This window comes from Daldinia loculata (genome assembly GCF_022478755.1).
Source record: "Daldinia loculata strain CBS 113971 unplaced genomic scaffold F4817scaffold_70, whole genome shotgun sequence".
Lineage (NCBI taxonomy): Eukaryota > Fungi > Ascomycota > Sordariomycetes > Xylariales > Hypoxylaceae > Daldinia > Daldinia loculata.
The window spans coordinates 69698-81734 of NW_026054924.1; the positions used below are offsets into that span (position 1 = coordinate 69698).

Consider the following 12037-nt stretch of genomic DNA (forward strand, 5'->3'; position numbering starts at 1 on the left):
TTATGCAAGATTTCTTCTGTCTTGATTAACAGGTATTAATTCTTCAATACTATGAAAATTGCAAATGGAACTGGAAATATTCCTGGCTATTAATCGTGCGATATCATATATTAGTTATGTAGGTACCTATACATTCCTCTAGCCATCCGACCATGTTGTGGTATCAAGCGTAAAATCATACATCCAAGAAGCGGCAAGCAGTAAACACCAGCGACCCAGTCCATCCGTTTATGTGTACAGTCTCCGTATTATTATCCATAGCCAACTTTTCCTTTCCTGTTACTTCCCCTATTCGCTCAGAGAGCAAATCCAAGATCCTCCCTGCGATCATCTACCAGGCGTCCCCACTCAAGCAGTAATCGAAACATGTAAACCTGCATGTCTTCCTTCCGAAGGGACTGGAGCGCCCAGTCCCGCCCCGCCTGCGCGATTTCGTCGGCGTCAGCTAGACCGGGACCGCCTAAGTAGCTCACGGCGCCCCAGAGATCGCCAAGTCGCACGTCTAATGGTACGAAGTGTCTCCAAGCGTGGGCACGTTCCTCCCACCAAGTGCGGAAGAGGGCTGCACGATACGGTAGAGAAGCAGATTTGAGGAACGGCAGGAAGCGGCCACTGAAGGCAGCACCGTCGAGGTCGATGAGATGGCGATGACGCCAGTGCTCCTGGAAGTCGAGAGAGGGCGGCGGCTCAGCCGTGGATGAGCCATAGAAGGTGATATGCTCGGCATTACAGTCGCGCTCGTCGCAGCGATTAAAGTTGCCAACGAATGAGACATTGACAGTAAGCTGATTATCCGCGGCGGGTGCGTTTTGAGAGGAAGGGGGGGATGATGAGATGGTAGAGCGTAGAGTGGAAAGGATATGTCTTGGGGTATGAATTAGGTTGAAGAGAGACTTCGCCGGGATGGATATTTTTGCTTTGGTAGCCATCTGGACGAACCTGGCCCGCAAAAACGTCTGCCATGCACCATGCATGGCAAAGCCATCAGATGAGGCGCCACGCCAGTACACGCTGTTCAGCTTCTGGTTCCAGGGTATGCTTTTATTGTTCTCGATCTCGACCTTCTCGCCGAAGTTCCACGGGCTCGGGTATAATATATCGGCAAAGTTATACAACCGGCTCTGGCTGAAGACGGGGAATAGCGTATGCGAAGGTGCCATAGCAGACGGCGATAGCAGGATACCATGCAGATACGCAAGGTCGGGCTGATGGCACAAGTCACCAGACAACGTCCAATTGGATACGAAACCATGCTTCATGTGCGGAGCAGAGCAGCTTAGACATTCTGCTTTTCTATTCCACCAACGATACTTATTCACCGGAGAGTCTGCAGGACACGTTGGTGAAATCCATTCGTAAAAGATCTGTCGCTTGGATCTATCCACGAACCACGGTGATTTCTCCTCCCAGATACTCTCGTCTGCCTGCAAGTAATCTTTCGACCAGGGCGGTTCCTGGTCCTTGCTGAATGGCAATACCTTCTGTTTTGCGCTCAGCCTCGCCCTGGCCTTAACTCCTTCTTCTATATATGCTTTCATACGGTCGAGGGGGACGGATATGCGGCACTCGTCATCGAGATTGAAGGCAAGCTGCATATTTGGGAGCCATTGTGCAAAGGGTTCGAGCATATCCTTAGTAACATCCATCATCCATCGATGGGTACCGCGGATGTGCGGTGATATTTCAATTTTGCCGCCCTCAATGATAATGCCTCCCATAGAAAGTGACGGGTGCTCGAGTAGGTGAGTTGTCCTCTGACGAAGGATAGACGGTACAGTGCCCCAGAAGGGGAGGAGGTCAGTGTGAATCTGGTCAAAGGTATCGATTACTGGAGATTTGACCGAAGTTGCAAACATGTACCACTTGTCGAAGCCGGGGGGAGGCGGCATACCATAGCGCTCTCTATACTCTAAGGCAGCCTCTTTTAGCGACTTGCTCTTCCTAGCCCCAGCTATCCAAATATCCGACTCGCTTCTGGCATTGGCAATGATAGGGCCAGGGGTAGGTCGGAACCCGCCGGGGCTCATGAAAACTGTCTGGCAGAAGACAAGAGAAAAGGCTAAGAGGGCGAAAAGGCCATATCGATTCCTAGAGATAACACCCTCACCGGTTGACTGTAGTTGAAAATTGACGGCTTTGCTAAACCGGAACAAAATGCCTGTCCCGAGAAACAGCCAAACGCCCGTTACAAGACCCCACCAATTAGACCAGACCTTGATCATGGTTCCGTCCATGATCCTCCATTGTATGTACACGAAGATACCAGTAGTTGTGAGCAGTAGGCTCACTAGTGTGGTATGAAAGTAACCAAGGAGGTAGACGGCCGAGATTATAGCTATTGCCACAGCTATACTATCAATAATCAGGTCACCAACAGCGAGCCCAGTGAGAAATACATTCCATTGAAAATTGGCTCGGTCAATTGATGACCAAACGGCCAAGAATGTCAAGACGGCCGCCGAACTTAGAAACAAAGTGCCTAGAAAATGCCACGTCTTTGGTTGTGCCTCGTTGCTTTGCCGGAGTTTCCCAACCTGAGATATGAAGACAGCATCCAAGGCTAATGTGACTAGCTGAGCAAGAGGTATGAAGCGCTCGATATGCGTTCCGCCAGGACATATTGCGCCAGTCGTGCGCTCAGAAAGGAGGAGGGTATCAGTAGCAGCCAAGCCCCAGAACAGCGCAACCAGGCCATATTTTATGAAGGCCGAAGCGCCTGAATCTCCCGCTTGCGTATCATATCCATATCTCGGTAGATGTAGAGGTCGCAGCTCGAGGACATCGCATATTATGAGGATAAAGGGGAGGAACGACTGTCGATAGGGATCAGTGATTAATTCTAGATGTCTTGTTGCGGGCTAGGATTGGGCGCAAACCTGAAGTCCGTCCCACGAACAGTGGATGGTACGAATAGTCCGCCAATACAATATAGTGCGGGCAACGAGGCAGAATAGCAATAGCGCGAATGATGTTGAGAGGAAGCGAAGCCGAAGTGAGGACTTCAGTATCCCGGCGAAGGTTTTAGATAAGGCATTTCCGTCGGTCAGCGGCGCGTAACTAGACTCGAAGCGCAGTATATATCTAGCATAGGCAGAGAGGGCGAGGCCAGAGAACAGGAAGGTCAAGATAGAAAAGTGGAAAGGTCGCTCTAGTTTGTATAGAAGTCAACATTATGCGCGTTTATATACAAGGTGCAAGCTTGAGGTGGTATTCTCAAGCCAAGAAGACAAGAAGAGCGGCGGGCCGTACCAAAGGCTGCACTTTTATAATATCGGGACCAGACGAAGATGGTACTTAAGCTGAGAATACTGCTGGGCGTCAATTATTTGGGTTTGGATTAATTGGAATTATACAAGAGAAAGAAATGGGACGAGAAACATAGCGCCGCACGTACCAGATAGCTAAGACAACGACTTTCCGAGATGGCGATGCCATCCTGAACAAGACCAACACCAACAGCCCAGGTGGGTGCTTCGTCTAGGTACGTATGCGCTCTCACTCGACTTGTCGAAGAAAAGGCACACGACTTCAATTCATGGTGACGAGTTACAGCTATAAGATGAGACGACGAGGTAATCGATGCCAAGGATATTGGCACTACGAGCAAAAGTGGCCCATTTCGTTTCTGGTCTCTGCTGGTATCGCCGAAGAGGTGACAGGAACGGATGACGAGGTGACCAAGAATCGAGCGCTGTTTGGCTGTATGTACGAAAACAGTAGTAATGCTACTGTATGTATGGTTCAGTGATTCAGTGATTTCAGTGATTCAGTGATTCAGGCTCAAGCGCCTTGGCAAGATGGATCGTGAGAACTTCTCACTGAGAAGGCGGAAATTCGGCACAAACAACTTTTCGCAAGTCGATGCACAAACCGCATTAAACGTAAGGCTGGGAAATCCCAAGTGATTGGATTGGATTACGGGGGCGGGTCAGGATTGTTGTGGGATGCGACTCTTGAGAAAGAAAAGTATTGATATCATGATTAAGTGGTTATTATTAGAAGTTGGGGGTCAATGCTCTCTAGTTATTCCTTCCCACGTCTTACTTTTGCTATGTGTAACTTCCACTACAGTAAATTTACGTGAGACGGCTGACACCAGCTGACATGGCCATATGTACCTACCTTCAACTTTCAAGTGCAAATACATTCAAATACATGTGCGCGTAATTAAACTTCAAGGTTTAATATTCCATCTTGCATAAAAATATAACTACCTACCTAATTTGATGTAACTAGTACTTATTCTTTTCCCTCGTCTCTTTCGATGCGCCTCCTGAAATACACAATTCCCGCAAACCACAGTGGGCGAAATGGAAAAGAGCCAAGAATCACCTTGTCTAGATGATACCCTCGTAGAACGTGACCTGGAACCTCCCGTTGTCCGAATTGATTACGGGGTCGACGTCGTCTTCCAAATACACGTTCCACGGATCTAGAAACTGCATCTCCCATTCTCTCGTCGCGTTGTTCGCGTCCTGCCCAATGATCTTGTCGAGGCACCACGAACCCGTCGCCTTCTGCGCTAACACGTTCGTTGGCGCATCGGATAGGAGGTCTATCGTGAACCCCTTCGCCCTGCTAAGCCCGTCGAGAGACTGGATCACCGCGGCCCCATCATTGCCCTGAAGCAGTGAGATGTCTCCCCATGCCGTCCCAGATCCGTTGGCGTGCCAGTTGATCTCGGCCCATGTCCCTAACAGATGTTTTTTCCTGTCGAAATTCATCATGTCTCCCCGCACAATACGCCCGCGGAAATTTGGACATACGGCAACGAATACAGACGACCAAGGTGGGATCTAGAAGAAGGTATACCATCCTTATTAGCGCCCCGCCCGAAGAAACGCTCTTAGGATATTTTAAGGTATCTCAAGGGGGCTTACGACCGTGTACTTGTAAGGAACGAAGTCGTGATTGCTCTCGTACAAGAAGAACATGGTCCCGTTGGCGGCGCCGTGGCTTTTCGGGTCATGGTTCCATATAAGCACGCCGGGACCACCGAAGTCTTTATCGCCCGCTAAATACGTAACGGGCATTGTTAGTAGTAGGAAGCTCAATTCGAAGATGGAAGAAAACCGAAACTACAGTGGCTCAATTTCGAACGCTAGCATTAGGTACTTACTAGTGTAAATAGGCGGCTGAGATTCGTCATGACAGAATATCTGAGGATCGTTAATCCCTCTGCTGATATTATACCAGCGGTGGCGACTGAAATTTCGAAAGGGGACACGATGATGTCTCGCGCTGACGGCTTCGCGGACCAAGATGCCAACCGGAAACGTATGGGATAAAGGAATGATCATGGTGGCCAGCGTGGGGAAGAAGATTGCCGTATTCAGGAGGCGCATTTTTGCTTCAGGTATGATGTAGGTATGAGGTGGGTGGTATTGTATCTTAGGTGGAAAACCGACGTTGATACGGCGAAAGGAAGAAGAAGCCGCAGGAGACAAGATCGGACGATAGCTGAACTAACACAACTTTGATTAGGAGATCTACATCAACCAACGAAGAAGACACATGTGATTTTACATGCGTTGCTTCCTTCGAAGGGAGCAGCAGCTTCTCTAAGAAACACATCGTCGTTAGGCAGTACATGTTATCCGCATACATCCTAACATGTGCGCTAGACGTCCAACTCCCCCGATGCTAGAACATCTATCCACATTGATCTATCCACATTGCGATTCAACACTACGAATCTATATCTAGGTCGAGTATTCTTTTTACGATAGTCAGTTCAATATAGTACTCTACGTTCTTGAGAATTCGAAGCGGTCTATATATTTAGGTATGCAGCCATCTTCCACGCCCCCGTATACAAAAAGAAAATGAAAGGTAACTGATGATCGTCATTAAGAGTTAACGTTAGACCACGAAGGACTCTTGGGAAAGACCATTATCATATAACAACACATTCCATGAATACCATCGCAGTTACTGGATGGGTATCCTAATACAGTTGGGGACTCCTCTTACTCTCTATCGCACGCCTCCTTGTCTTACACGTATAATTCCCAGTCTTGTTCTTCATCCCCTCGATAGCCGCGAGAACCGCATCTTGAACTAGGCACCGGGCGAGACCCAGATCGTATCCGAACTCACTCGATGAAGCAACAAGAAGGCAGAATTCGTAATGAACTGCAGAAACTCGTCTATGGAGGGCCAACTCGCGTTATTATATACTACCTAAGAGGCCTTGTAATTGGAAATTCGTAATACTTTTACCCTGTCATAGAGAACTGTTGGCCAGACGGCCAAGAATCACATGGTGGGGATATCCCCGGCCCAAGAACCAGGATGGAGAAGACATTAAAACTTTCCACCAATATATTGCAGCACATGCGCCCTGGCGCTAAGACTGCGATAGTATCATGGTATCTGAGTGTGGACCCGCAGTCCTGGTATCCAGGCATGCTCTGCATGGTCAAGACGTTAGGTATTGAAATCTGGTTAACGACGCGGTTAAATTCATAGATCGCTGGTAGCGTATGGAGTTGTCTACATTGCGGAGAAGATGTGATTCTCCCCGAATAACCCCGAATTTAACCGGCTGGGGTTCATGTTAGCTTCAATCAGCACGCCTTGGCTGTCTTCAGAGGTTTACTTTTTACCTATTTAACAAAAGCGTCACTCGTCCCCTAATGTACCACGATAGTGAGATATCTATGTTAACTTATATTAGGTGTTTAAGAGTTTGGACTATACCTAGAGACCAATCTCACCCCGCCATCATGACGCATCATATATCGTGAGATGTCAACTACCGACTTATATGTTGACTATTTTCATTCTAATAGTTCAAACGTGAACACTTAGGTAATACCGCTCAAGCTATCTATCTGGGTCAACATTCGTGAGCATGTTTATCAATCTCTGTCCTACATCTCATCAACTTCATCTTCTCGGTGAAAGACGTAAGTCTCCTTAACAATACGGCAGTTCAGGATTTGAGCAGCTCCCAGCAATAAAGCTCTGCTTCGTCTTCTCGATATCCGCTTCGAATATCATGGCTGACGGGTCCATGATGCGATCGATTATATGTACCAAGCCCTGGTTCACATGATTAGTCTTGCTTTGCATCTCCAGTCACGTCGTAATCCACCTTATATAGGTACTTACATTTGTCACCGGGATATCTGCTTCAGTCACAGTAGCTGCTCGATTGAGCACGAGCTTGTTGCCCACGACTTGTGCTTCGACATAGAGAAACGTTCCTGTCTGTACTCGAGTGTAATTCGTGGAAAATGAAGAGGCCTTCAGTTGTGAGTTCGGGATATAGTGATGCTGTACTAAATTCCCAAGCCACCATTTCCCCTTCGGCGTTCCCGCGAACGTATTGAAATATTCCCCGGTATGGTTGAATGCAGTATCTGAAGGGGCGAAGAATGTAAAATTCCATGTAGGTATGGTGCTGAAAGCTTGCGTGAAGCCTGTTATTAGGTTAGAATGATATGACCTTCTGGCATTAGGATCTTAGAAATGGTAGACTTACCTGCACTTTCCGAAAGAATTCGTGCAAGGATATTGAGATTGCTCCTCGAATTCACATGCTCAAGTAAGGAAATGGAGCCGACTGGCTTTGGTGGCTCATATAAGTTTTCAGGTATAGCTCTATAAGATAGGGGAAGCCTGTCATTGCTTTCAGCGAAAACTAGACAGTTAAGCAATAAATATGCAAAGATCTTAAGACTGTACATTGCTCTTTTGTGGCCGAAGTCAACTCTGTATCTAGAACTAATAATTATTGGGCGCTGCTATGAGACTAAATTACCTATAAAGTAGTCTATGAAGATATACAATTTGAAGCTCTTTTCTGCTCTGCTGGCGCACGTGCAATTCAAGCGCGCCTATACGCCAAGATAACCGACGAAGTTGTATCGGGGTAACTCCCGGTGTTTTGTCCGGAGAACGGGGTGGTGGGTATGTATGCATCCTAAGAATCGCCAGCATTGACTTAGATACCTAGACATAATAACTTATAAGATTAAGATGTAAGGAAGAAGAAGAGTCTAGTTCTTTGGTAATATTGAGGCTGTATGGGCTGAGTGTAAATTGCCTATCTATTATAGCTATTCCGACCCATACATTCGTTGACTTCAACTAATAATGTCTAACTTCTCATCACGTCGATACGTCATTAACATGATCCCTTTACTTTTCCAGGTCCTAATTATCGCTGGCGCAGAAGCTGCGTCGAAGCCACAAATGGGTAGGCAGATTGCCGTTAACTTGATACTTTACGGCCGGCCGTTCTAACATTGAAAACAGGATGGAACTCTTGGAATACATTCAAGGCCAAGATAAACGAAAGCCTAATTCAAGATACCGCAGCTGCCCTGGTTAAACTAGGTCTGGCGGACGCCGGTTATGAATATGTAATGATAGATGCCGGCTGGCAAGCCCACACAAGGGCAGAGAATGGGCAACAGCAGGCTAACGTGTCAACGTTTCCTTCTGGAATCAAAGGTGTAGCTGATTATGTCCACGATCTGGGGCTGAACCTTGGTATATATAGGTTTGTTTTTAACGAAGATCTGTTTCCATAAGCACGCGCCCACACAACTAACGAATCGATTTTCGGCTTTAGTGATTCCGGTATATACGATTGCGACTTTCACCCGGGTAGCTGGGGCTATGAGGAGCTCGACGCGTATACTTATGCGTCTTGGGGGGTTGATTATCTGAAATACGATAATTGCGGTGGCTTTCAAGCTGGTACCATCTCCAGTCAAGAGAGGTTCCAGATAATGGGCCAGGCGTTAAGTACATCCGGAAGGGACATCTTCTATGCTCTGTGCCAATGGGGCCATCAATTCCCTTGGTACTGGGCCGATCAGATTGCCGATTCGTACCGAATGTCAGGAGATATCTACGCATCATTTGCATCCGACAAATCTGGAGTGTGCCAGACGGCATACTGCCTGAACACAGGCTATGCAGGCGTTAGCGTTCTAACGATGATTCGTAAGATGAGAGAGATCTCTCCTTTCCAGAAACCGGGATCTTGGGGTAAGCTAGAAACAATAGAAACGACATAGCCTTTGGGAAAAGTTATATAACTAACGTATGTTAATAGCCGATATGGACATGCTGGAAATTGGCATGAACACCATGAACGAATTTGAAGAGCAAACTCACTTTTCATTTTGGGCTGCTCTCAAGTCACCATTGATTATCGGTGCGGATATTACCAACATATCAGAATCATCGCTTGCGATCTTGCTGAACAAGGAGATCATCGCTATATCCCAAGATGAATTGGGCGTTGCCGCCACTTACATCCCTGATCTATCTACCGAGGGATCAATACAGGTTTGGGGAGGCCCACTGAGCCACCAATACGTTGTGCTGGCTCTCAACTATGGTAAGGAGACGGCAAACGTCGACTTGAAGCTGCAAATCCTACCGGAGCTGGACCAATTCTGTAATAACACCGAGGTCAAAATGAGAGATGTATGGGGCGGAAAGGATTTGGGAACTTTCACTGAAGAAGTCCGTCTGGAAGATGTCGCCGTACATCAGACGAAGGTCTTACTCATATCTTGCTAAGTGGTAGAAGCATGTTTACTGAATTAAAATGTATAGCTTAATAGTCCCTTATTGAGATAGTAGTATTTATTGCTCACGGAAAGTTTCGTAGTAACGCTTATTGTTGGATAATAGGTGTTAGGTAATAAGGGGTATGAGTGTAACAAGGGCCAGTTGCCCCCCAATTCGGCGCTTTTGAAAGCAGTAGTAGAAAAGGCTATTAGGAAACGAATGTCAATGGCTACCTAGACGATATGTTGAGATAGACCACTGAAACCTGGCAGTATATAAGCGCGCTTTATAAGAAGCTAGCTTATCGTCTCATTGCTACGGAATAACGGCTCAATGACTCGGTGAACAGGCCGGGCGCGGGACGACCAACGACGGTCATTGGACTCAATATTAATCTGGAAAATATCCTCAATCCTGCCTGTTCCTCTAATCGAATCGCGCTGCCTGAGGCGCACGGCCGCTTCTCATGTGATTGCCATCTGTTGCCTCCTTAGATTAGGTAGTATGATCGCTATCATTTAAGATGTCCTTACGGCTCGGATATGACCACTATGCGAAGTCAATAATTATTAATTTCTATAATAATATGAACGAAACCTGGAATTTCGAGTAATAATGGCAGGATAAATAATGAAAGGGATCTTTATGCTACTTACTATAAGATCACCCCACATTGGATGGTCAGTCGAGAGCTTCCCATTGCCTATAGTACTGTCAGCATGAATTGAGTTTATCAAGGGTTTGGTACTAACTGGTCTGTTCACCACCAGCTGCATCGTGAGCTGACTTGGCTTCTGATACGTATGGCGCGTCGAGGCCTCTCTTGATGACGTATTGATAATAAAATATCTATATCATCAGCATTTGAAATACTGGAGAACTACGAAGTAGGAATGTGAGAAAACCTTACATTCCATACATGCGGTCCGCTAGCAGCGCCGCGACTAATGTTTGAAGGCATACTCCAAGGGCCGTTGACTAGAATCGCTTCGCACCGGTAAAACTTTGGGTCATATGACACCTCATAACCTAGATTGTACTTGGCAGTATATTCGGCTCCCTTGAGGATTAAGTTATCATGAAGCGAGTAGATATCATATCCCTGGGACTGAACTACTCGAGAGGCTTCGGCAGCCCAACCGAGCGCCGTCGTGGCATGGCCTTGATCTCTGCCGGTTTCGGCGCCCTGTCCAGTCTCCGCGTCCCAATTTCCGAGAACGCCGGCGCATAAATCATTCTGATATGCATTGAGCGCATAGTTATACTGGAAGACAAGAGGGAACGTTAATCGCGATGAATAAAGGAGGGGCTATGTTTGACTCACCATTGCGACGTCGTCAAGGTATACCGCAAACGACAAGAGAGCCTTAATGCTAGCCAGCCCATAGTTAGCCTGGCCGATTATAATAGACTGTCTTGCAAACAACCAGTAGAGCTGATTAGAGAATCCTGATGTCCCCGAAGGTTTGGCACCCTCCTCAACCCATCCACCTTCCCATCTCATAATCTCTGCGGCGTTGACGAATAGGTCACCGTCTAAAGCTACAAGGAGGGATGTATCAGTGCCGATCACGTCTGTTAGATTTGACCCCCAAGCGTCTAGGATCACGGCAGCTGTATCCCAATGGCGCTGATCTCTGGTGATGTACCACATGATAGAATTCTGCCATGCTGCTCGGGCATCGTTCGAGAATGTTGTATAGTTGCTGCATGATCCTCGACAAATGACTTGTTTGGGTCCTTGCATACTATACTTAATACCTTATCAGATGGAAGAATGAATTTGTGAGGCCTTAGCTAGAATTCTTACGTTAGAAGCCGAGTATAGATCTGCACTAAACTTTATAAAGGCCGACGCGTAGGGTTCTTCATCCACCTCGACTCCGACCCTCATACGTTCTAAGTCATCGTGCGTATGCCAGATGCCAGGGTGGACAAATTGGCCGATTCGAGTTTTCATTCCTGGAAACGCGGGAACCGTCGGAATAATCCCGTTCAGAATGGGCAAACCGTTCAACCCTCCTGTGGCCATCACATTTTGGGAGAATATAATGATGAAGATAGTAGCAATGAGGTTAGCCATAGTTTCTGATCTAATACCTGATCACGCGAGTATGCCGTATCGCGAATTGTCGATTATTCGCCTTGTTAAAAGCAAGATGAGACCTTCCTGCTAGCATATTCCATACTAAGGGGTGATCCCGTTCCCCTTTTCCATTAGCAACGAACCCCATGGGGTTCTCCGCTTGTCTTCCCGGACCCACAATATTAAAAAAAGGGGCTGACCCGGAGAATCGGGCTAAGTACCGGACTGTGCGCCGGCAATAATCCAAAATCTCGAGGGGATTCGGATTACCATAGACTGTAAGTTCGCGAATTTGCGCGGTTTGTCCACCCAGACCCTTTGGCATGTGATACTCATCGCGCGTACTAGGACGTGCTGGGACTTATTGCTGGTAACTGACTGGTGGTCTCATTGAGCGGTAGAATTTATCAATTA

At 47.1% G+C, this 12037-nt stretch overlaps 5 protein-coding genes across 5 annotated transcripts; 1 reads left to right on the forward strand and 4 right to left on the reverse strand.

Moving 5' to 3' along the window:
- Nucleotides 1-79: 79 nt before the first annotated feature.
- F4817DRAFT_350494 (glycosyltransferase family 90 protein) lies at nucleotides 80-3986 on the reverse strand. Its single transcript, XM_049304943.1, has 4 exons — nucleotides 3395-3986; nucleotides 3250-3308; nucleotides 2877-3148; nucleotides 80-2813 (listed from the first exon to the last, which is right to left on the reverse strand). Exons 1-4 carry the CDS (start codon nucleotides 3433-3435, stop codon nucleotides 297-299), a joined length of 2889 nt encoding a protein of 962 aa, XP_049154969.1. The 5' UTR covers nucleotides 3436-3986; the 3' UTR covers nucleotides 80-296.
- A 351-nt stretch (nucleotides 3987-4337) lies between these two features.
- Nucleotides 4338-5345, reverse strand: F4817DRAFT_319972 (uncharacterized protein; the record flags this gene model as incomplete). The annotated part of the gene is made up of 3 exons (XM_049301133.1): nucleotides 4338-4796; nucleotides 4881-5014; nucleotides 5120-5345. The coding sequence occupies 3 exons, from the start codon at nucleotides 5343-5345 to the stop codon at nucleotides 4338-4340; spliced, it is 819 nt and encodes a 272-aa protein (XP_049154970.1).
- A 1325-nt stretch (nucleotides 5346-6670) lies between these two features.
- On the reverse strand, nucleotides 6671-7742 carry F4817DRAFT_368654 (FAS1 domain-containing protein). Its single transcript, XM_049307264.1, has 3 exons — nucleotides 7490-7742; nucleotides 7117-7427; nucleotides 6671-7047 (listed from the first exon to the last, which is right to left on the reverse strand). The coding sequence occupies exons 1-3, from the start codon at nucleotides 7692-7694 to the stop codon at nucleotides 6922-6924; spliced, it is 642 nt and encodes a 213-aa protein (XP_049154971.1). The 5' UTR covers nucleotides 7695-7742; the 3' UTR covers nucleotides 6671-6921.
- Nucleotides 7743-8103: 361 nt separating this feature from the next.
- Nucleotides 8104-9546, forward strand: F4817DRAFT_368656 (glycoside hydrolase family 27 protein; the record flags this gene model as incomplete). Its single annotated transcript, XM_049307265.1, has 4 exons — nucleotides 8104-8206; nucleotides 8266-8512; nucleotides 8585-9006; nucleotides 9074-9546. 4 exons carry the CDS (start codon nucleotides 8104-8106, stop codon nucleotides 9544-9546), a joined length of 1245 nt encoding a protein of 414 aa, XP_049154972.1.
- Nucleotides 9547-10032: 486 nt separating this feature from the next.
- On the reverse strand, nucleotides 10033-11620 carry F4817DRAFT_361644 (chondroitin AC/alginate lyase; the record flags this gene model as incomplete). Its single annotated transcript, XM_049306436.1, has 6 exons — nucleotides 10033-10086; nucleotides 10194-10240; nucleotides 10290-10386; nucleotides 10448-10801; nucleotides 10862-11290; nucleotides 11348-11620. 6 exons carry the CDS (start codon nucleotides 11618-11620, stop codon nucleotides 10033-10035), a joined length of 1254 nt encoding a protein of 417 aa, XP_049154973.1.
- Nucleotides 11621-12037: the final 417 nt, after the last annotated feature.